At 40.9% G+C, this 24,615-nt stretch overlaps 1 protein-coding gene across 1 annotated transcript in view; it reads left to right on the top strand.

Annotated features, from left to right (window-relative positions):
* The window catches only part of CLSTN2 (calsyntenin 2), a 697,293-nt gene that overhangs the window by 656,726 nt on the left and 15,952 nt on the right, over positions 1-24,615 (top strand). Inside the window, exons 10-12 of the mRNA XM_074963962.1 lie at positions 10,909-11,075; positions 18,401-18,549; positions 20,980-21,203. Of these exons, the coding sequence (XP_074820063.1) occupies positions 10,909-11,075; positions 18,401-18,549; positions 20,980-21,203 (540 nt within the window). The remainder of the gene's footprint in view (positions 1-10,908; positions 11,076-18,400; positions 18,550-20,979; positions 21,204-24,615) is intronic.

Below are 24,615 nucleotides of genomic sequence, written 5' to 3'. Positions count from 1 at the left end.
ATAAGGAAAGAAGGTGGGTTTTATGGCTGATGAGCCATCCCACCAATCACTTACTGCTCATGAGCTTGCAGTGTCAGTGCCAGTCTCCTCTCCTATAATAATAATAAATGCTTTGTACTTATATAGCCTTGTCATAAATATAAAGGGAAGGGTAAACACCTTTAAAATCCCTCCTGGCCAGAGGAAAAACCCTTTCACCTGTAAAGGGTTAAGAAGCTAGGATAACCTCGCTGGCACCTGACCAAAATGACCAATGAGGAGACAAGATACTTTCAAAGCTGGAGGTGGGGAGAAACAAAGGTTCTCTCTGTCTGTGTGTTGTTTTTGCCAGGAACAGAAAAGGAATGGAGTCTTAGAACTTAGTAAGTAATCTAGCTAGATATGCATTAGATTCTGTTTTGTTTAAATGGGTGATAAAATAAGCTGTTTAATGGAATGTATATTCCTGTTTGTGTCTTTTTGTAACTTAAGGTTTTGTCTAGATGGATTCTCTATGTTTTGAATCTGATTACCCTGTAAGGTATTTACCATCCTGATTTTACAGAGGTGATTCTTTTACTTTTTCTTCAATTAAAATTCTTCTTTTAAGAACCTGATTGCTTTTTCGTTGTTCTTAAGATCCAAGGGTTTGGGTCTGTGTTCACCTATGCAAATTGGTGAGGATTTTTAATCAAGCCTTCCCCAGGAAAGGGGATGTAGGGTTTGGGAGGATTTTGGGGGGAAAGACTTTTCCAAGCGCGCTCTTTCCCTGTTATATATGTGTTAGACGCTTTGGGGTGGCAGCAATAAAGCCCAAGGGCAAAAGGTAAAATAGTTTGTACCTTGGGGAAGTTTTAATCTAAGCTGGTAAAAATAAGCTTAGGGGTTTTTTCATGCAGGTCCCCACATCTGTACCCTAGAGTTCAGAGTGGGGAAGGAACCTTGACACTCATCCACCCAAAGCTCTCCAAGCACTTTACAAACACCAGTGAATTAAGCCTCATGACATCCTTCCATGGCAGAGAATTATAATTTGCCCCACTTTATAGAGGGGAGAGTTGAGGCACAGAGAAAAAAGGTGATTTGCCCTAGGTCACAAAGCAAATCTTCGTCACAACAGAGAATAGAACCAGATTGCCTGACTCCCAGTCCTGGTCTTTAACAACAAGATAATTCTTCTTCCCCCTTTCAGGTTCTACAATTGCTGTTTCTTGCTCCTAAGCAGTCCAAACAAATGAGGTTAGATTGTTCTGTAGTTACAGTTTCTAGCATTCTGCCCTGGTAAGAAGTTTCTTCTGAATGAGCCCATTATATTGTGATTCAATTTATCTGAGGATACTGCAAATGGACCCTTTTACAGGGTGAGAAATTACTTCCATTAAACAAAGGTTTATAGGTTCTCACTTTGATCCCCTCTTTGCTAGCAATCATTCTGTGGCAAAGCCAGTGAGAAAAGTGAGCAAGTTATAAAACTTGGTAATCTAATCAGCCATTGTACCACAGACTGTGAACTTCAGCCAGGTTTCTTTGAAAAGATAAGGTCCCAATTTTCATACTCTTCTCAGGAATTGATTGTTTCTTTATGTATCATTCCATACCTCTTGTCACTAAAGTGGTGACACAAGTTAATTACTGCCACAAGGTTATACTGTAGTTTGTCATAGCTGAAAGTCATTATTTTCAATATTACAACCTATTCTTGTTGTGGTGTCTTGGAATCCATGGTGAGAGATGAGGTAATTAACTCGGGTTGACTGTATTGTACATTTTAAGAAGGGCAAATTCTTTAGGACAAGCCTGTCACCAAGCAAACTATGTAAGCATAAATACAATAGAAAGCCAGGACTGAAGTAATTTTGGTTCTTTTGTTTTGTGTTCTCTTATTTTTCTTCCTTTTCCCATAGTTCAGATGAATACCTGAATTGTTGTTATAGAATCCTTTTGTGGAATAATCTCACCTTCCAAGGAATCCAACTGGCAAAACAATCACCAAAATGTATATGCAGTATGAGAACTGATTTCTAAGTACACAAGTCAGTGAAAGTATGTTAGGAGCAGTGCAATAGAAGGCGGACTAAGAATACTGAGAGAAGGGAGAAGAAACTGCCTGCATCTCTCAGGATTTCCTAAGTGTTTAGGGAGATCCCAATGGGTGTAGAGCCAGCTTCTAGCCCCCTCTCTGTAGCCCCGGCATACAGCATGTGTTGGAGAATGGTGCATTCCTTCTATTTCCATCTTGATGGACAATGACTTGAGGGTCATTGCCAGCTGATGTATGTTAGAACAGATATTAGGTTGCTCCAAACTGGGGCTGAGGTGAAGCTGGAAAAGAATCAAAGTCATAAACCCTTCTTTTTTTCCTTTTGTGTCAAACAGATTTCAGATGCAGCAGAGAGTCGGACCCTGCATATATGTACACAGGTGCATTTGCTACAATAGTAGGGGAGTCTCTACACTCTCCTTTTGTGTTGCTCAACTTTCATCACATTAGGACTAGACAAGATGCAGAAAAATGCAGCCTCTCTTCACAAATCTTTGTTAGCATTATATACACAGCAAAAATAGAATAGAGGGTGGGTATTTTCTGTCAGCTGAATTCATGTTCAATGGTTAATTCGGCGTGGATACTTGCCTCTTATTTAATTGTATTTTCTCTCCTGGGGATGTGTATCAGGCTCTGGGATGTTATTCCAGCAGTAGGCTTATAGTACAATGGTTCTGTGTACAGCATTAATTAATTTAGCATGAATTGTGATTTACTTTGAGAAACAGAATACACAAATTAGAAATTGTGAGGGGGTTTTTTGTTTGTTCCCCCAGCCTCCCCAGTAATTAAAAAAGTTAAGTTACAGCGTGAGGTTACAACTCCATAGCAAGTTGCCCAGTATCTTATTTGGAAGAACATTGTTCTGTGGACCTAGGGCTAGTTCGGATATTGCTTTCAGACTTCAAGCCATGAAGGCCCCGACACCACACCAAAGACAGGTTGAAATGGTAGCATAATGTTCATGAAATTAGCTCTTGCGCTGAGTACTATGGCACACACTCTACTTTGTGCTGACTGAGAGATCTGGGGTGATAAATTAAACTGCTGGGGAATTATATTCCCTTATTGGGACCCTTCTTGGGATACACTGTAGGTTCCTCCTCTTCTTGTTTAGTTGAAGCCTCTATCTATTAGTCCTCTAAATCCCTTCACAAATACACCATTGTTGACACAATAGTCAACAGCTAGTTCTCTCACTATGGAATTAAACGTCAAACTCCAATCCACAATCAGAAAGCTTTGCAGCAGGCCCCATATTTGCTAGAATCATCCCTGTCAGGGCCACAAATAGCTGCTCCTTATTTCTTTTCTCTTCATGGACAAAATTGGATACTCCTCTCAGCTAATACTGTTGTTCGGTTTTCCCCGTCAGGTGTTTCAGCATCCCAGACCATCAGCTAGCTGCTGAAGTTGTCTTATTTGTTTTTTCTTGACTTCCTTTTTGTTTAAAAGCCCCCTTTAAAGTATTACCAAGTTTGCCTGGGCTCTGCTGGTGCATCAATTCTTTGACTCACCATTTTCTTTTTATGAGGCAAGTTGTTTTGTCTTGTCTGTTGACCCATAAATAAGTTTCAATTCAAGTTCCTTTTCTATTTACATTTGCTGTCTGGTTGTAGCTCTCCTCCCTCTGTTTCCCCCGCCCCTGCCCCCCATGAACCTGGAAGATGCCTGACACTGACAGCACGACCAGTCATTATAATACCTCAAAAGAATCACAACTCAGCTGGATGTTGTCTTGAGCCATCAACTCAGGCAATAACCTATCATTGTGTCTGGCCTTCCCTGATGCTTTCAGCACATCTGGCAGCCCCAAAGAGAAGGTCCTTGAGATTAGATGAATCAAATATTTTGGTTGAGGGCTGAGGCTAGGCATTGGAAGCTGGCACTTTAGTGCAAATTTGGCATTTTAGAAAAAAGTGGCACTTTGACAGTCTTGAAGTAACTGCCTGGACACATCAGTGCTCTTACCTTCACAGTGTGTCACTTGATTCTAATTCAAAAGGTAAAGCAATTGAACCTTCCTTGAAATATGTGTAGAGACCTACCCGTATTGATGATGAGCCTCATTTTAACCACTTATATGTCTTGATGTCTGCACTTGAGACTTCAAGGACCTTCAGTTCTCTCCAGACCCTCTGATTCTATTTTCAGTAGAACCTACTGGTGGGTCCACATTACCAAAATGCTTGTTATACGAAGGTCCTCCACCACATTGTGTTGTGCTCTTGAAACATCAGACATCATTTGTGTCAGTGGTTTTGGCCTCATTCGAGACACACACCAGTAATGCACCAACTGTTTTGATGGCATAGATTCTTGCAGTGCACTGGTCTAGCTTGAGGCAGTAAAGGCATAGATGATTGTGGCAAGATCTGGACCAGAGCAAAGAAAGTAAGATTTTTTTGCATGTCCCAATATAGAAAAAAGTGCTTCTGGCTATCTGGGAATCCAGGAGTTGAGAGGTGTCTGGCATACTTGCGATTGCAACACACTCTGACATGCTCAATACAGGGAGCAATAATAGACTTTGGCAGTTTCTTCAGATGCCTCCAATAGCCAATTGTCATCTCCTCCATTTTATATGAGTTGAGTTTATGCCAGATAGCCTTCATCCATCTATCTGTTTCTGCCAGACGTTGGGAAAGCAAGTAATTGCCTCCATCTGGGTCTGATAAAAAAGCGATGCACAGTTGTATTATCAGCATATTAAAGATACTGTGATCCCTGCTGCCTCACTGAACTGAACATACACATTAAAGAAGAGGAGTGACATTCTGAAACTAAAAGCACTTGGAGAGTTGCCCATCAGCATTCTCTGGGGAATAAGCAGAGGCACTCTCAGGTTATTCCACTCCTCCATGGATTGCAGATATATCAACAGCACTCTATGGCTGACAGCATGGAAGCTAATTGCAAGAGTTCCCCTCATCATTCGCTCTCATGCAACCCAGCATACAGCACCCAACCGTAACTATTTCCCTAGGTGAATTAGTGCATTGAGGCATGAATCTGATTCATCATCTCCCTCTGTAGAGTTTCCAGCTGGGACACTAAATGAAACTCTATCAGAGAAGATAGTGTCCTTATTCTCTCAGTCCTTGATACTATTACAGACTCTTAGAAAAGCATATCAATATCTGATTGAGTTTAACTGTGAAGTGGCTGACTATGAGGAACAGCTGACACTGAAATTGGTTGAGATAATCTAGATCAGAGGTTCTCAAACTGTGGTCCAGTGGTCTGCGAGCTCCATTCATAGTGATGAATAGTTCCCGCTGATAGTTCCCGCTAAGGTGCATGCCTGGGTGACCGCACAGAAGAGAATGAAGGGCCACCCACCTAATCAGTAGAGCTGCACTGGCGTGGTTCCACTAATTAGGTGCCTGGACCCTGGAGAAGACACAAATGTAAGGTGAGGTGGTGGCCTTGGGGGGAATAGAGGGGTAGGTGGGAGGGGGAAGTGGGGTGAAAAGAGGGGTTGCGGGGAATTTGGGCCATGCAGGGCTGAGGTGGCAAGAGAAAGAGGCAACTTTTCTCAGCTAAGGAGCTGCCAGGGCAGGGGAGAACCCCCCCCCCAGCCCCAGCTCGGGGGCTGCCGCGGCAGGGGAGAGAGGGAGAGACCCCCCCCCTCCTTCCAAGAACCAGCTCGGGGGCTGCCGCAGTGGGGGAGAGAGGGCACATCCATCGCATTAGAAAGGTAAGACTACTGATATTAAAATATGAGTTGTGCTTTTATTTGTAGAACAAAAAAGTTAATTATTAAGGGTTTTTTTAAAATATAGCACTTTTATCCAAAGCACTTTACAATAGTTAGATAACGGTACAAACAACATTTGGAAATATCATTAAGTGGTCCGCCAAGACCCGCAGCAATGTTCAAATGGCCCGCAAAAAAAAAAGTTTGAGAATCACTGATTTCTAGATCAATTAGATGGCTTGCTTTGAAGGACAGCTCTGAAGGACAGGAATTTGCACATGCTATGCCAGAGAAGAAGAATGTTTTAGTTTCTGCCACACAATGGCATATGAGTTTAAAAATTCCTTATAGTGAAGGTGAGCTGGTTCATCACCAGACCTCTATCACCAAAGCTTTTGCCTTTCTTCCTGGTTACTGCTAGCCCTATATATATATCTATATATCTATATATCTATATATATAAACATTCAGGAGATTTCCAGCTAAATGCATCTGAGTACCCTACATACAAATGCAAAAGATTATTGCTTGGACTCAGCACTGTAACAGAAATTCAAATTTTGGTTAAAAGTGTCACAGACAGAGAACTTTCTTGGAAGCAACTCACCCTTCTACCCCTTAAATTTTATTTTGAGGGGATGTTTCTTAGTATGTGTTTATTTTAGGTATTATGGGTCAAATTCAGTCATCAGGTAACTGGATACAACTCTGTTGAAGTAAATAGGTCTGATTCTGATCTAAGTTGTACCGGTATAATCAAGAGCAAAAGCACCAAAGTTAAATGGAGTTACACAAGGATAAAACTAGATCAGAATGAGCCCCAGAGGAGTTAGAGGTGTCTTTAGAAGAAGAATATCCTGCTCCCAAATAAAAACACTTGTTCTTATTAACATTACTGTCCATAATCACATACTGATTCTATACTGCTATTGGAAATTCCATTTGCAACAAGTTTTTTATGTGTTATCAGTTAGCAATATTTTATAGAAACGCGGGACACTTTTTATTCTTCACAGAGTGGGGATCTCTTATTTTGTACCTTTGGAAAACAGAAAATTACTGAGTTATAACAGATCAGCACTCATCTATCCTGTCAATTTTGTCTTCAAAATTGGGGAAAGCTTTGGTTTTCGGTTCTTGTTTTACTGTATATTTTGTTCATTTTGCATGGTGGTGGCAGTTACTGGCTGTTGAAGTGCACAATAAATTGATATAGGCTCATTGGTCTGAGAAGATATCCGAGTTATAAACATTACAAAATGTCCATGTGCTATGAGACCCATGATGGTGGTCAGTTAAAATTACTGGTATTTACCATAAAAGGACAAGAATGACAGGTACATCGTTTTCTCTTTATCTCTGCTAAATAGTGCTATATGGAAGGCTTATTCATTGGCCTATTTCAGCAAACTATGAGATGCATTCTTCTTTCTAAGCATGCGTGTACAATCATTCCTGTTTATTCTAGTGGAAGTTACCCCACCCTATGAAGAAAACAGCATACCTCTGTAAAGTTTAGAAATGATCTATCTGAAATAGCTATATACTTGCATAGACACCAACTATACAATACTATATACTTGTATAGACACCGACATCATTGTGTGTAAGCACCAGAGTAGTAACTGAGCATGTTGTTTCAGATATTTTTGGTGTCTCTGGTTATTTCTGCATCCACCAAGCATTCTAGTAGACCATTTCTAGGAAATGGTCATGGCTTCTTACATGAAAACCAGCTTCCTGGTTTTATGCCTTTATAAATCGAGTGGGGGGTGGCGGGGAATGGGAGGAGAGGGAGTTGTGCAGACTCTCAACCCATCCTGAAACTCCCCAGCATTCAGGGTAGAGCATTGCTACATCCCACAGGGAAAACACAAGCTTCCTTTCACAGCTGGCCAGTTCATAGTGGGAGCAACATGACCCCCTCTTTTGCTGGGCCTTCCCTGTCCCCCTTTTGGGGTGGTTAGCTCCATTAATAATCATAGCCCCATGCAATCAAGTGAATGCAATCACTGCCATTGCAAGCAGCTCCTGCATGGAGGAAAAGGAGAAGTTAAAGGGGGAAATGCTCCTCTCACCCCTATTGCCCCTTCTGCACCTCTAGAAGCCAATCACTGGCTGGCTGTCAGATTCGTGCACTTACTGACTATAGAGTTGCAGTACAATAATTATTTTAATAGTGATGGGCAAATCATATAAGGTTTGTGGAAGTTCATTGATTCCCAGCATGACAGATAATTTTTAAAACAAGAATTTTATACCTCAGAGATTGTAACAGCTCCAGATGGTCATTCTGCTTTCTTGTAAACCAGTTTAAATGGATTTTACAAGTGGGTTTTTGGCACAATAATAATCTCTTTATGTGTATTCAGTATGGTCCATGGTCAATTATGTCATTTTAAATGACACAATAAAGACTTCTTCAAATGATATGTTGTAATCAACCACAATATGTAGCTTCAGTTGTATTGTAGATGTTACTACTGTATTTCCTTATCTATACTTAGGGAATATCACGGAAGGACCTCAGTAAGACATTCCAGCTAATCTAACAGGAAAAGATTATGGGAAATATGATTCTATCATGCCTTCTTCATCCTCTTCTGTATCCCCCCCACTTGGTCCTGCAGGTTCATTATTGTTTCCCTTCAGTGTCTACATTTCAGTGTGGGCCAGGATGATGAAGCTGTATGATGAATCCCCAGGAAACTGGCAAACCAGTTAAGTGACCAACTACAAAGTGAAAGGCCTGAACCCAGACTAATAAGAAGCAAAAAATATCTGTGCATCACTCTATTCTCTACAGCCTGGCCAAGATGCTTGAATCATCCCTCTATAACACTGACCACACAATGATCATCTTTAGTGTTGTCACCTTCAGACAAGACTACGGTGGTTCACCCTAATTAGTTGTCATGGCTTTCCTTGAAATCTCCCCAGAAACGCCATATAGTGTAGAATGAATGCCTACTGACTGAGGCCCTGTGAGTGGAGACCACCTACACTGAAACCATTGCCCTAACTTCGTGTTCGTTTCCTGATACAATTTAAGGAGTAGGCTGTAATCTTTAAATCCTTGAATTGTGTACTTCTCATCCTGCATCACGTTACAATTCAGATCAGTTGGCAAGCTCTTGCTATTGGTTTCTGAAGTTTAAAACTCCAGGATCAGTGTCAGGGGTTTAGCCAGAGGCCCTCATTTGTAGAGCTTGGTCTCTTAGGGAGTCTGCTAAAGCCTGAACATGCACAACTTCAAAGCACAATTAGAGGCCCCCCCCCCTTTTTTTTTTGAGCTCTTGTCTGATTTTGGGGGAAGGGTGTGAAGGGTATTTTGTTTGATTTTATATTCTGTTTGAGGATATTCCTGACAAAAGGAAAATGAATGTTAATTCAATTCAATGTGTTCTTATGTACTGTAATTTATATTTTAAAAATATCTACTGTACATAAATACTTAGCTGCTAATTTTAAAGAACACCTACTATTACTTTATGTCGCTATTACTAGGTTTTTTGGGGGGGGGAAATTGAATGTGGTTTTGGTACACTAACCATTTTCCAAATGGTGTTATGAACTCGGTAAATACCGAAAGGCCTAATGTACAATAGAAACTAATCCTGAATTAGAGATGTTGAAAAAATGAAGGTTTTCTTGTTCTCTGCAAAAATCCACCCAGAGAAACTTTTCTACATGATGGACAGCTTGGAGAAAAAAAGACTGATTTTTTTTCTCACTGTGGGCAGTTTTCTTTGAGATAAATAGTGATGCTATATGTGATGCCATCAGAGAAGACAAAAGGGGATGCTCTTTGGCGGAGGAACGCATCTAAGAGTACATGGTAACATGTCTGCTTCCATGACTGGGGAATGAAGCAATCCCAAACCTATGTCTACAAAACCTTCCCGCAACCCCATTACTCCAGTGTGTATTGTCATATATGAAATAACTGTTTTTTTCTGTAGTGAGTACAGTGTTGAGAGAGAGTGGGGAGGGGAGTTCTCAGGGGTTTACTCATCAATGTCTAGAAGTGTACCCAGAAGAGAATAAGGAGATTTATACAAAGTGCTTGCGGGCAGTAGCTCAGTAACTCCAATTGCTTGCAAGTGGTGGATGTTAACATTTATTATTGACCACTAAAAATGATGCTATACTTGAATACCATTCAGATGCTGCATTTGAATAAAGTGGCCCGTTTGCCTCATGAGTTGGCTGTAGTATGCCAATGCATCTATCACTTCCTATTCACTTCTGGTGGCAATTCATGATGTTTGAAACCCTGTAGGATTTGAATTTGGAGAAGCTGCCTCTTTTTGCTCTGTTCATTTCCTCACGTTCATGGCAGTTGGTTAGCCAACTCAATGAAATCCAGTGATAGTTAGAATGTTTGGAGGCTAGAGGCGGGGTGTACACAGAAGAAGGACCTCAACTCTGGAATTCACTTCTCATGTTAGTTCCCAAGAGGCCAAGTCTTGTTGACTTCCAGGATACAGTGATAGCCCTATCTTTTCTTTAGGATTTGCCTGAGGGGATGAGGTCAGGCAATGCTTATGTTAATCTATAGCTAAGCTAAATTTCTGGATGGAGTCTACTTTTACTTAACATTGTATAAAGTTGCATTGTTTTTTTAAAGAAATGCACATGATGCCAGAGATTGTTGTGATGGACAAGTGTTTAGAAAAAGGACAAATAAATATATGTACAAACAAATACATTGAAACCTGTGTTTAGTCTGTGCAAGCATCAAATGGTGTACAAAATCTCATAAAAATGTTATATTTAATTTAGGTTGTTTGCATCCTGTTTAAATTAAAAAATGGTCAAATACCTTTTTATTCACATATTCTGAAATAACAATACATTCCTGGGCAGGGATTTTGTGTGCTATGTTTCAACAACAAGTACATGTTTGAAACCCTTGAAAATAGCAGTTTACAATAATGGAAATGCTGACAAAACCTTAAATATAGTGGTGTTCCTGGATGCCATCACAACAATGCCTAAAGCGTATCCTAGTTGAGATTCTGTTCACTTGATCATGGTAAGTGGGATTGCAGGAGTTTAACAGTGTTTGACTAAATTGGATATCAAACCTATATTTGTATGTTACAATATTGTAAGATGAGTTATTAGAATATCTGTATTTGGGTATTATCAACAGAATAATTTTGCATTCTGTTTCTTCTAGGAGGGGAAGTCGCTAAGCCCAGATTTGCTCAGTATTTCCATGGCAGCCTTGCCAGTCTCACTATCCGTCCAGGCAAAATTGAAAGTCAGAAAGTGATTTCCTGTTTGCAGGCCTGCAAGGAAGGTCTGGATATTAATTCTCTTGAAAGTCTTGGCCAAGGAATAAAGGTGAGGGATGAACTGACATCATCTTTGATAAAATTTAGACCTGATTTATGAAGTGGAGAGCCAGAGGTAAAGTACACACAGTACAAATGTACTCCTAGAAGCAATATAATTTCCCATAAAGTCATGCAAAGAAAAAGCATACCAGGAGAGAAGCTGTGATAATGCAAAGAAAAATATTTCCATTATTTCAACAATACACACTTAGAAAGTAAGGTGCCACAGGTATTTCACAGTCCCTAAGGATTTCCAGGTCATGTTGTCAAAGCCCTGTTTTGGTACTCTTTACAAAAAGAAAAGGAGTACTTGTGGCACCTTAGAGACTAACAAATTTATCTGAGCATAAGCTTTTGTGAGCTACAGCTCACTTCATCGTGAAGTGAGCTGTAGCTCACAAAAGCTTATGCTCAGATAAATTTGTTAGTCTCTAAGGTGCCACAAGTACTCCTTTTCTTTTTGTGAATACAGACTAACATGGCTGCTACTCTGAAACTTTTACAAAAATAGGCATGCTTCTACAGACTGCTGTATTTTATTGAATTTTGATCTGAAATAGCTTTAAAGCAACAGGAAACATAAGTGAAATATCATTTCATCTGGTGGCAACTCTGCAAACTGGGTTGTGTGTTAGATTTAACATATATTTCACAAGGCAAACTACATTAATAGGACATTAAGATGGGACCATTAAGTATGCAAAAGTCAGGAAATGCAAAGATTAAATTTGCATGTGCAACTTTAACTGTGTTTGTATATATCCATTATCTTATGGTCTTTAATGACATAATCACGTTATAAAGTAATACAATATAGGGCAAACTCCTGGCCCCATAGAAGTCAATGGCAAAATTGCTAGGACTTCAGTGGGGCCAGGACTTCACTCATAGTTTTCTCTACTTTCTTGGATATGCATACGTAGCCTCTTGAATGTTGCTGACACAAATTTGTCAGAATATTCCAGAACAGCTCTAGTTACTAAGAGACTTGTTAGGTAACAAATACTCCTCTCTAAACTGCATATTTTAACAAATTTGTCAGTTCCCAAGTATTATACATTTTCTTTTTAATCAGCAGCACAATCTTGCTTTGGCATATTTTGGGGAGTCAGCCAGTTCACTAATATTGAGTTATTTTAGCAGTATAGATCATCACAGTACAACCTTCCTTTGGAACAGAACAGAGAATTAAACAATTAACTAGGGAGGTAATTTAACTGCAAATTTATGTGGCCTCCACCTGGCACCAAATTGTCATTGTTACTTTGTGTTGTTATATTTTAATCTAGAGAATGTTGTGAAGGTACTATTTATGTGTATTTTTCAGGGAAATTATTTGAGTGGGTTTTGACATATGCCAAATGTGGCATATACTAAGTAATACACAGAGCTGCAAGAAGATACACATGTGAATCTAGACAAGAGGTTATGTTGTACTCTTGATTTATGGTATCTGCAGACAAGAGGGCAAAATTTAAGTTGCATGTGCAAGCTTAGGACCAGATTCTTCAACCTTTACTTGTGAGAATAGGTAATACTCAACATGAGTAACAGCTGCAGGAGTTAGCTTTATGTGGTAAAGGTAAGATTGTTTCACTGTCTTTAAACTTGAGTTTGATTAAAGTTTTTGGACAAATAATTTATTTGCTGAAAAATGAAGTTTCAGGTTGGCTGAAGCTATTAACAAATTTGATATAAATTTGCTGAATAGTTTCCAACAAAACACATTTTTTTGGAAGGGGACCCTAGATTGACAAGGGAATTTAGATGCCAATAACACAAGTACCAGAGGAGGAGGTAGTCATAGCCCCTTATACTCAGTAACCTTGAACGCTGGCCTCCCATTTCCTAGGTGAGTGCCCCTAACCACTAGGCTACTGGCTATTCTGGGGTGGCGCTCTCTGTCTTTCCTGTTGCATACATAATTAAGTAGGCATAGAATCAGGGACTTGAGTTTGGGTCTCCCACATTCCAGATGAGTGTCCTCATTCTCACTTTCTTTGGACCAAAAACTATTCAAGCATTTTATATAAAGTGGAACACCCCTACTTCCACCACTACTACCACTTCCTCCAGTAGTTTTTTAAAATCTAGCCCTTCATTTTCCTTTGCTTTTACTAAAAATACCCAGAAATGAAATATTTTGTTTCATTTAACCCAAAATGAAATTTGTCAACTTTTCTGATTAGCTGAAAATACTGAAAAAAATCTGTTTCAGTTTGGGTCAAACGAATGTTTTTTGTGGAACTTCTGGAGACCTAAAAAAACCCCAGTTATTCACCTTGTTCTACTTTAACCCTCATGTCAGTATTGAATGGCTCTATTTCACCACCTCATTCTTTCCTGGGTAAAACATATTGCATGAAACCTTCTTTTTTTGTGGTACTACCTTTATATACTGAACAAAGAGCCCCAAAAGTACTCTATTTTCATGTTTTATTTATTATAGTGAGAACGTAAATGATTTCATAGGACTTCCACCCCAGCAATTCAGTAAATTATGATGACATGCTTCTTAGCAATGTCCTTTACAAATTAAGATTATGAATGTAACATAAGGCTGTTTACTAGAAAATCCTGTTTCCTCACAAATATATACCAATACATGTATGTTGGAATTTGTATGTCATAAGTCAGCTTATACTTGGCTCATGCTTATTAAAAACATACTTAGTCGTTGCACCCCTGTTGTCATTTTGAAATTGACATTATTATAGTAGCCTGTGGTTTCAGGTGTGGGTGGAAAAACCTCTCTTCAGTTTTGCCTCCCACTGCTGCTCCCGCATGGATGAATGGTTCTCTCTATGAACCAGCAGTGGGTGGAAGAAAAATGAAGTCCAGGGAATTTTTTTTTCCTTCCTACACTGAACTTCAAAACATTTTCAATTTCAGAATTACAATAGTGGCATGGTGTTTATTTAAAGGTGCTTCTTTCATTTTTACCTCCCCAGCCAGTCTGACAGTCAGAGTTGACAGCAGGAGGCAAAAATGGAAAAAAGCAGTCGGCGATACACCAGGCAGGGTTTTCTGGTTGTGCCAAGAGGGAGAGGAACAGATAAAAGAGGCACAGTTGGTGCCTGACCTTGGGTTGAAAATTAATAGAGGAAGATAGTGTCCATTGTCCCAAAATAAACACACCTGATGACATCAGATATTGTATGTGACTGCCATGCATATGTACAATATGGATATTTGAATGGTACCACCGCCGGAAGGAAAATGACTAGCGAATGTTAAAAGTTAGTAGGATTGTCAGTTGGTCCCTTTGGTCTCTTTATATTTATCTAGAAAAGAACAATTTAATACTGTCACAAGATTTCTTATGTTGCAATTTTTATCTTCTTGCTTCTTCCATGGTCTAATTTTCATATATACACAACAAATCTTGCAGACACTGTCTATGCTATTTTTAACTTATCTCTCCCCTCTCCACACCCTCCAAGAGCGAGATGTAAACAGCCTAGGGCTTGTCTACACTACAAAGTTAAGTCTACTTAAGTTATATCAATGTAATTAAACCACTGTTGCATGTCCACACTACCTTCTTGTGTTGGTGGAGTGCATCCACAGTAGCAGCTCTTGCATTGACTCAGAGAGCAGTGCACAGAGAGCAGTGCACCTTGGGTAGCTATCCCACTGTGCAACTCACCACAATCTACCACAGGGTGTTTTGGGAAGGGTTTGTAATGCCTCATGGGGGCAGGTTCAGCATCTCCTGATTAGGTTTTCTCCATTCCATGGGCATTCTAGTACATTTTGTGCCACTTTTCAACAGCTGTGGTAACCTGAGTGCCCACCATCTCTGTTAGAAAGCATGGATCCTGCACTGCTCTTCAGTATTGTGCTGAGCAGCACAAACACAACGTGCCTGATCCAGCAGTATTTACTGAGCTGTGAGTCTGATGATGGTGCCTTGGTTTCTGCCTTGCTATGCGCCAGGAAAATAAACAATTCAAGATTGCTGTTGCCATTCACGGAGCAGCTGCACATGGTGGACCGTCTGTTCTGGGCCCGAGAAACAAGTGGTGGGATTGCATCGTTATGCAGGTCTGGGATGAAAAGCAGTGGCTGCAGAACTTTTGGATGTGCCAGGCCACCTTCCTGGAACTGTGTGCGGAGCTCGCCCGAGCCCTCTGGTGCAGCGACACTAAAATGGGAGCTGAACTCACAGTGGAGAAGTGAGTGGCGATTGTTTTGTGGAAGTTTGCAATGTCAGACTGCTACAGGTCAGTGGGGAATCAGTTTGGTGTTGGGAAATCCACCATTTGTGGATGCAAGTATGTAGGGCCATTAATCATGTCCTGCTACAAAGGACTGTGACTCAGGGCAATGTACAGGAAATAGTGGATGGTTTTGCAGAAATGGAGTTGCTGAACTGCAGTGGGGCAATCAATGGCACGCACATCCCTATTTTGACACCAGACCACCTTGCGACGGAATACATCAACAGAAAGGGCTACTTTTCTACAGTATTGCAAGCGCTGGTGGATCACCGGGTTTGTTTCACTGACATAATATGAACTGGTCAGGGAAAGTGCATGAAGCATGCATCTTTAAGAACACAGGCCTGTACAGAAAGCTGCAAGCTGTCCTACTCCAGGGGAAGACAGAAGGCAGCCCTCCCAAGAAATCTTTGGCAGAGGATTGCAGACTACCTCCAGAAAGTTTCCGAAAGATCTCTACGGAGGATTCATGGGACATCCAGTGCACATACACAAACTGTTCGGCAGGGCCCCCTCTGCCCAGCTGTACAGGGGAATGAGAAGCAAATAGTGACTCTACCTCTATTGGTTATTTCACAGATGTGGCCCTGCAATATTGAAGCAAACTGAATACTTACCAGAGGTTCCTTCCCTTGCATCAGGCTCTCCAGTGCTGGACTGCTGGGAGTGGCTTAACTGCTCAGGAGTCAAAATGAGATCTTGGCTTGCCACTCCACCAGATGCCCGTATTGCCCGTCCTCCATCCTCCTCCTCCTCCTCCTTGTCCAGCACCTCATCTTCAGGGTTCACTCTGGTGGCCTGTGACTCCAGGTCCCCCCAAAGTATCTACTGGCACTTGGTGGTGGAGGTGGGGTAGGCACCGAGGATGGCATGCAGCTACCTGTAGAATTGGCATGTCTGCGGCTCCACACCAAGTGACTATTTGCCTCTTTTGCCTTCTGGTATGCCCGGAGCAAGTCCTTGATTTTTACATGGCACTGCTGCGTATCCCTATTGTAGCCCTTCTCCTCCATGCCCCGAGCAATCTGGCCATAGATGTCAATGTTCCTATGACTGGATCAGAGCTATGCCTGCACCCAGGAGATCCAGCACCTGCAGTGCTGCATGGAGCCAGCATGGTCAGCTGGGCAGTTATGTTCGCTCTCCACACCAAGTAAATAGAAAGAGCAATTTCAAAAATTCCCTGGACCTTAAAAGGGGAGGGGCGTGCACCCGTGTATCTGGCCACAGGGCAGTGGAGTTCAAATGGTGACTAGAGCAATCATGGTAGGGCATTGTGGGCCTTAGGTTAACGCGTATTTATTAGATTGGCATTGCGGGCGGGAGTTAAAGTGGCGGGAGGAACACTGTAGTGTAAACAACTCCATAGTCAACGCTGCCTTATGTTGACCTAACTCTGTAGTGTAGACTAGGGCTAGGATTTTCTTCCACTCCCTTTGGCAGCATTCCAGAGCTCTTACACCTGAGCCATTAAGTTAACTAGCTAGCTTGAGTCACCCCTTGCTAATGTCATTCTTTGCTGTTGCTAGTCTACAGGTAAAAAGAGTGATATGCATGATCATGTGTAGTGTTAGTACATTCTTCTGCAGAAAATCTCTTAAATTTTTCATGATGTGTATTCACAAGGCTTGAACCTACATCTCCCTGTCCTACTCAGCTCGAAGCTTGCCCTGCCTCTCTCATGTGCACATTCTATTTAATCTTCATCTTTTAAACCTTTTTCTTTTAAAATGTAGACGTTTGTGTGACATGAACTATAAAATATGTTCCCATAATCAACAGTCAGCCTCAGGAAATGACTGCATGGAATGAAAGTGCATTTGGTATTAGTTTCCTTACATTTTATGGAGCCTAAGTGGGAGGATGTAAACTCAGAAGGTTGATCTGGTTTTCTGTGCAGCACAGATGGCTCACTGACCTGATTAACAGACATCTTTCAGAAGGAAATTAACAACAAACTCTCACTCTCTCACACACATACACCAAACTAACAAAAAAGGTAGAAAACAAACTTATTTGTCTGTAAATGAAGCTCAGAATTAGGGCTTGTCTACATAGTGGGGTAGTGCACGCTCCAGGGGTGTGATTTCCACAGTGCACTGATGTGTTACACATTAATTGGTCCGTGTAGACCCTGCCGCTGCACATAACAGGTTGCCTAGTGTGCTTTACCATCGTGCTGTTTCACACAGCATGACATTAAAGCACAGTCAGGAAGATTTAGTGAACGTGAGTGGGAGCTACATGTGTAATGCATTAGTGTGCTTTAGAAATCACACCCCTGCAGTGTGCACTACCCCATCCTGTAGAAAAGCCTCACGGTCTTGGTGGTGATAAAACCAATCAGCATTTACAATTCACATAGATAGGCTGGCCTCTGTCAGCAGGCTGCTACATTTTTGTTTTCAGTCTTATGAGCTTTGGAAAGGTTAGCACAGCTACAAAGACAACCGATGATTCTCTAATAAGACTTATCTGTTCAGATGAGCAGCTGGTTTTATGCAGGAGGAAGCCCCAGTTTACATAGTGATCCCTCCAGTGATCATGAGATAGAGGGAGGAGAATACCCTTGGTTGTGACTGTCATTCCTGGGGTTGTGGTAAGGAAAGTTTAATTGCTTTGTTCACTCATGTGGAAAAATATCTCAAAGATGGACTGGCATAAAAATACACAGAGGCAGTAAAAACAAGGCAGGACAAATTTTCTTCATGTATAACTCTTATTAAAGTCAATGATTTTCTACCAGCAATAATTTTTCCCTAGCATATCCTGTAATAATAAATAATAATAATAATAAAATGATGCATTTATGAAAAGTTACATTTCAAAAATATGAGCAGCTGAGTAAATAGTGTAGATTCACAGTAGTTCGACTAGCTCCTCATTTACTATACGGTTAACTATAGCAATAACAATTTCTAAAATGTGTGATAGATGAGCATCTGGTGGGTGCTTGTTCCTAAAAGCTATATATGTACTTAACTAATATTGACTACTCACAGCATTTGTTTCTTAAATTATTAGATTTTAGCCAGTCTCTCTAAATAATTCCTTAGAAGTGTGTTATCCATCTGTTACCCTAAATACTAATTATATGCATTTTCCCCAGTATCACTTCAACCCTTCCCAGTCAGTCCTTGTCATAGAAGGAGATGATATTGAGAATATAAATCAAGCTCTCCAAAAGGTCTCATATATCAACTCTAGACAGTTTCCTACCATGGGCATACGGCGTCTTAAAGTCTCGTCTAAAGTCCAGTAAGTTACATTCAGTTAAACTGATTAGATCAGTTATATTTTTAAATACATTAATTATTTTTTCTTTGGAAATGTAAAAATAGAATTTGATTTAAAATATATGATAAACTATACCTTTACACTATCGAGCATAAGGCATGAGCTGCATTTGCTTTTATACTGAATTACTTTGTGGGTTTCTTATGTTTTGCTTTTATGGTGTCTTTCTTGTAAATGTAATTTGGTTGTGTACCATTTGTGAAGCATTTGGTCTATATTGAAGTGTCTGTGTGTATGTTATATATCAGTAGAAGGTCAGTATTATTCCCATTTGTCCAATTGCTTAAGGTTTCTTCTGACATACTTAGAGCCATAACTTTTAAATCAGGCCTTTTATAATGAACAGAGGGTACATCTACAGGAGCAATGCCTCTCTGCTAGAAATAGCCTTTGCCTATATTGTGATAGGGCCACAATCACTGCAAAATTGTGGCATCTTGGACAAAGTAGAAATTACTGTGTCCTACTATTATCATACAACTATCACAGAATAGTGTAAGCAACAATGATAACATTTCTCCATGGTAAAGGAACAGTCTTCCATTCCTTGTACACACAGACTTCAGTTGGAGTTGTTGGTGTTCAGGAAGAGCAGCACTGAGCCCATGATGCATTCCATTTAAGTGGATGGTTAGGTTCTTGATTCATATTTAACAAGATAACTATGTGTGGTAAACCCAGGACAAAGCTACAAAAGGGGGTAGTAATTAGTCCCAGGGGATTAAAAGGCCCCTCCCTATCCACTGAGGAGAGAGAACCACTGGGCAATAGGGTTCAGCTGGAAAAGGGGTTGCTAGGGAACCAATTTGCTTCAGCTGACTCCAACTACTTGGGACCTTTTTAAACCCTCTGCTGGGTGGCAGGTGGAGGAGACTGAGGGAGTAGGGAAGCTGTTAGTAGGCTGTTTGCAGCAAGACACCAGACCTTCCCAGTAGGGAGGCTGCACTTGCTCCCCAGAAGGGAAGGAAAACAAGCACAAGGGACTGACTGAGGAGAGGAGTAGCAGGACCCTATGCCACCTATAAGGATTTGTCTTGCCCTAAACTTGAGTCTCCAAGGCTAAAAAGGACTGAGGCAAACAAGGTATTTTGCCACATATGTTATCAATTTGGTCCTGTCAGGGTTCCCTCCCCACTCTGAACTCTAGGGTACAGATGTGGGGACCTGCATGAAAGACCCCCTAAGCTTATTTCTACTATCTTAGGTTAAAACTTCCCCAAGGCACAAATTCTTTACCCTTAGAGGGTACACTGCCACCACCAAGTGATGATCAGGGAAAGGACCACTTGGAGTTACTATTCCCCCAAGCACTTACACCCCCTTTCCTGGGGAGGCTTGAGAATAATATCCTAACCAATTGGTTACAAAGTGATCACAGATCCAAACGTCTGGGTCTTAAGACAATAGAGAAATCAGTCAGGTTCTTAAAAGAAAGGTAAAAATCACCTCTATAAAATCAGGATGGAAAATAACTTTACAGAGTAACAAAAGATTCAAACACACAGCAGAACTTCCTCTAGGCTTAGTTTCAAAGTTACAAAAAAACAGGAATAAACCTCCCTCAAGTAAAGGAAAAATTCACAAGCAAAACAAAAGAATCTAATATGCCTTGCCTGGCTTTTACTCTCAATTTTTGTAGTATGAGAGACTTTTAGGATGGTTTATAGGAGAAGGAGTTTTCTGACCTGATGCTTCTCTGCTTCCCAAGAGAACACACACAACAAAGCGTTCTGCGCGCGCCACCCCCCAGATTTGAAAGTATCTTCTTTCCCCATTGGTCCTTTTGGTCAGGTGCCAACCAGGTTATTTGAGCTTCTTAACCCCTTACAGGTAAGGAGGAATTCTAGGCTACCCTTAGCTGTATGGTTATTACAGGTCCCTAATGTTAAGCTTACAATGATTAGTTGCTATCTAATTAACTTTATTTTTTAACCATTGACTCTTTTGTTAAATGTTAATTAAGTGTCTAAATGTTTCTTGCCTACTGACCTTACTAATGATTGCACTTGCCACTGAAGTGTTAAACTACTCAAAGGTAATTCCAGTAATTGTGAACATTTGTATATAGGCCCACGTGAACTTTGCAACCCAGAACTGTTAGTACCATTGCTAACTTTTACACATGGCAGAGTACAGAAAGATGTGCATATGTACTGGTGGATCACAGTATGAAATGGACTTATCTGGGGGCAAAGGCAGCTTAAATAACATGGAGAAATAAGCACAAAAATTAACTAGTTGGGCATTGGGCAAAAGAAAGCAAAGACAGAAACATGCATAGAAAGAGTGGGTGAGGTAGCCATGCTAGCTTGCTTTATACTGCATGCCTCTAGCAAGGGAGGAATTTCACCTGACAACTATTCCATGCAATTAAAGAAATATATTTTTCAGGTGTTTTGGTGAAGATGTCTGCATTAACATCCCAGATATAGAAGCCTATGTAATGGTGTTTCAGGCCAATGAGCCCAAGATCACAATAAGTGGAATGGACCACTTTGCTAGACCAGCTACGCAATTTGAAAGTGAAAGAGGAGTGACTCTGTTACCAGATATCAGAATTGTCAGCACAGTCACCAAAGTGGAACATTCTGTGGACTTTAAAGAAAATGATGGAGGTTTGTGTATTTGTTTTCCACATTTGCCTCAAGCTGGAGTTAAGGCCTTATTGTACAAGATACAGTACACAGAAATAACACAGACAATCTCTGCCCCAGAGAGCTCACAATCTCGGATTTAGACTATTTTACTGTGTATTTCAAACAATTTTTGAAACAAACGGGCAGATCCTCAGGCACAAGTTTACAGGCCTACTGTGTGTATGTTCATTAAGTACAGTTTCTCTAAACCATTTAATTTTTTTTTTTACATTGTGCTTTTGAAGAGCCTACTTCTTATTAGAAGTGCTCAACAGAGTTAACATGAAATATCCCGACTCTTTCAGTGGTAGGCAAACACTAGGAAATATCAATAAGGCATCACCAAAAATTTCTTAAAAAAAGAGTCTTCCTTTTGGCTGCTGTTATGAAGTTTAATTAAAAAGCCATTAACCAGCTGTCTTAGGAATCCTCCTCAGCTACATTTCTCAGACCAGAATAATAGGCAACTATTTCTACATCTCTCAGAAAAGCTGAAACTGCTAATGATATATAGGGGCCCTGGTTCTCTAAAGCTTCTTTTCTGTAACAATCCTAATTATCGGTTGCCTTAAACTATATCTGCCCTCCAAAGGCCAGAAAGTATTCTAGATCATAGTGAAAAGAAAAGGAGTACTTGTGGAACCTTAGAGACTAACCAATTTATTTGAGCATGAGCTTTCGTGAGCTACAATCACTGCATGCAATGTAATATGTAAAAGGATACCTGTTCAGAAGAGGTGATCAGTCACTTTGCATGTTAGGGACTCTGAGATTTCATTCCGATCCCTGTGCATTATGAGTAAAAATGCCTAAGTGCCAAATTTTTAAATGTATTTAGGTGATCAGAGGGATTTTCAAAAGTACTTCAGTGCCTAACTCCCATTGGGAGTTAAGTGCCTAGATGCTTTTGAAAATCCCACTAGGCATGTATTTGCATCTTTAGGCACCAAAATACCATTAAAAATCTAGTCCTAAACAGGACAGATCGATTTAAATCAGGGGTCTCAAACACGCGGCCTGCGGAACTATTTCCTGCAGCCCGCCCCCAGCCTACCTCCAGGCCAGGGGTGGGCAAATTACAGCCTGCAGGCCGGATCCGGCCCACGGGATTGACCCGCGAGCCCCGCACCGCTCCCTGAAGCGGCCAGCACAATATCCCTGTGGCCCGGGGGGGAAGAGGTAGAGGGCTCTGTGCGTTGCCATGGCTGCCAGGCACCGCCCCCCCCCATCTCCCGTTGGCTGGGAACGGGGAGGTTCAGGGGAGGTACCTGGGGGAGCGGCAAGGCAGCTCACAGAGCCCTGTGCCCTCGCCCCCCTCCCGGGGCCACAGGGACATGGTTCCGGCCGCTTCCTGGAGCAGAGCGGCGCAAGGGCCAGGGTAGGCAGGCAGGGAGCCTGCCCTGGCCCCGGTGCGCACTGCTGTCACCCCAGACCCTGCACCCCGAACCCCTCCTGCACCCCAACTCCTTGCCCTGAGCCCCCTGCCACACCCTGCACCTCTTCTGCACCCCAACCCCATGCTCTGAGCTTCCTGCTGCACCTCAAACCTGTCCTGCACCTCAACCCCCTGCCCTGAGCCCCCTGCCACACCCCGCACCCCTCCTGCACCCCCGGGGGCAGGGAGGGGGCGGAGTTGGGGTGGGGACTTTGGGGAAGGGGTTGGAATGGGGGCAGGGAAGAGGTGGGGCCTCATGGAAGAGGCGGGGTGGGGGGCAGCGAGAGTGGGGTGTCAGTGATGCGGCCCTTGGGCCAATGCACTAGTCCTCCTGTGGCCCTCGTGGTCATTTGAGTTTGAGACCCCTGATTTAAATCAAAGCAATTTAAATCACCAGTTTTAATTGTAATTTAAATCAACAAGCAGAAAACCTTGTTTTAAGTAATTGATTTTAATTGTGTTTTGCATTTGTACTTTTTAGTTATTTTGCTAAGGGAAGATTGATCCACACTGATGGGTAACCAATAGAATTTTTGATTTGCAACATTAATGAAATATTGTGCTTCTTAATAATCAGGAGGATGCACTATATTGATACACATTTATTTGAGTAATATATTTTACATTTTTACTAGATTAGATGCTTCATTTTAACTTGTAATTTCTGCCCATCTCTATATGGATGGAAATTCAAATCCAATTAAATGGTTTTAAAAAATATTGTTCTTATACTATCTTGACTGTGCTAGATAAGTAAGGAAAAATTATTTATCAAAAGACATTTTGCATTTAAAACTGATGTGTTAAACAAATGAAGTATTATCTGTCATTAGTAAATGGATTACCATGTCCTTCAATATTTTAGAACTAGCAGATCTCATTCTCTCCCACTAAGTTGCTCTTCATAGATTGGAAGAGGAAAACAAGCTTCCCTGTTTTTTCAGCTTCCCGTGGGTTTCTTAACTTTGAATGAACTAGTCATTGCATGGAACTAGTTGAATAAACTAAAATGAAGAAAATATTCTCTCTGCACATGCAGAAGAGGCTACTGCTGTCAAAAGCTTGTTTAATATTTCAGCAAACTCTGGTTTCAGGTGTTCAGTCAGTGGCTTTGATCAGTTCAGTGGTTTGACTTTCTTTGGAACTTGTGAGCAAACATTTACTGCTTATTATTTTTTGTATTTAATTTAAATTTTAATATATTAAATGTAGGGATTAATATAGGTTGTCAACTTCAAATTTAATTTTTAAATATTTTTAAAATAATCCTGCTTTTAATTTAAATAAAAAAATCAGATTTAATTTTTTAAAAACTCATCAGTTTTAATGCACCTTGTCCATAAGTGACTCAGGAATCTAGGTCCAATTGATTTAGGTCCCCAAATCACTTAGGCATTTTTGAAAATGTTACCTCATACCATTATCTATTAACAGTAGTAAAAAAAAAATGGCTGGATAAAGTATCTGTTAAATTGTTGCAACTCTTATTGGAAAAGATTCTGGTTTTGCAAACAATATTGAATTATAATTATAAGTACCATGTTTTGTGGCTTGAATCATTCTTGCATTTGGACACTTTCATCCATGGATCAAAGAGCAAAGGTAACTGAATTCTTGAAAAAACAACGAGGAGTCCTTGTGGCACCTTAGAGATTAGCAAATTTATTTGGGCATAAGCTTTCTGCGTTCTAGCCCACAAAAGCTTATGCCCAAATAAATTTGTTAGTCTCTAAGGTGCCACAAGGCCTCCTCGTTGTTTCTGCTGATACAGATTAACATGGCTACCACTATGAAACCTGTGAATTCTTGCTAACTTAAGGAAGTTTTTCACTGATTTTAGAAAAGTTGCCTAACAGACTCTGTAAAGCTAGATCCCCAGCTGCAGCAGAGATACACTTGGCACAGCTGAGGGAGTTGGGGCAAAGGTAACTCTGCTATCTGTCTTTCTGCCCCACC

The sequence above is a fragment of the Natator depressus genome, chromosome 9 (genome assembly GCF_965152275.1).
Source record: "Natator depressus isolate rNatDep1 chromosome 9, rNatDep2.hap1, whole genome shotgun sequence".
NCBI lineage: Eukaryota > Metazoa > Chordata > Testudines > Cheloniidae > Natator > Natator depressus.
This window is presented reverse-complemented; position numbering and strand designations above follow the sequence as displayed.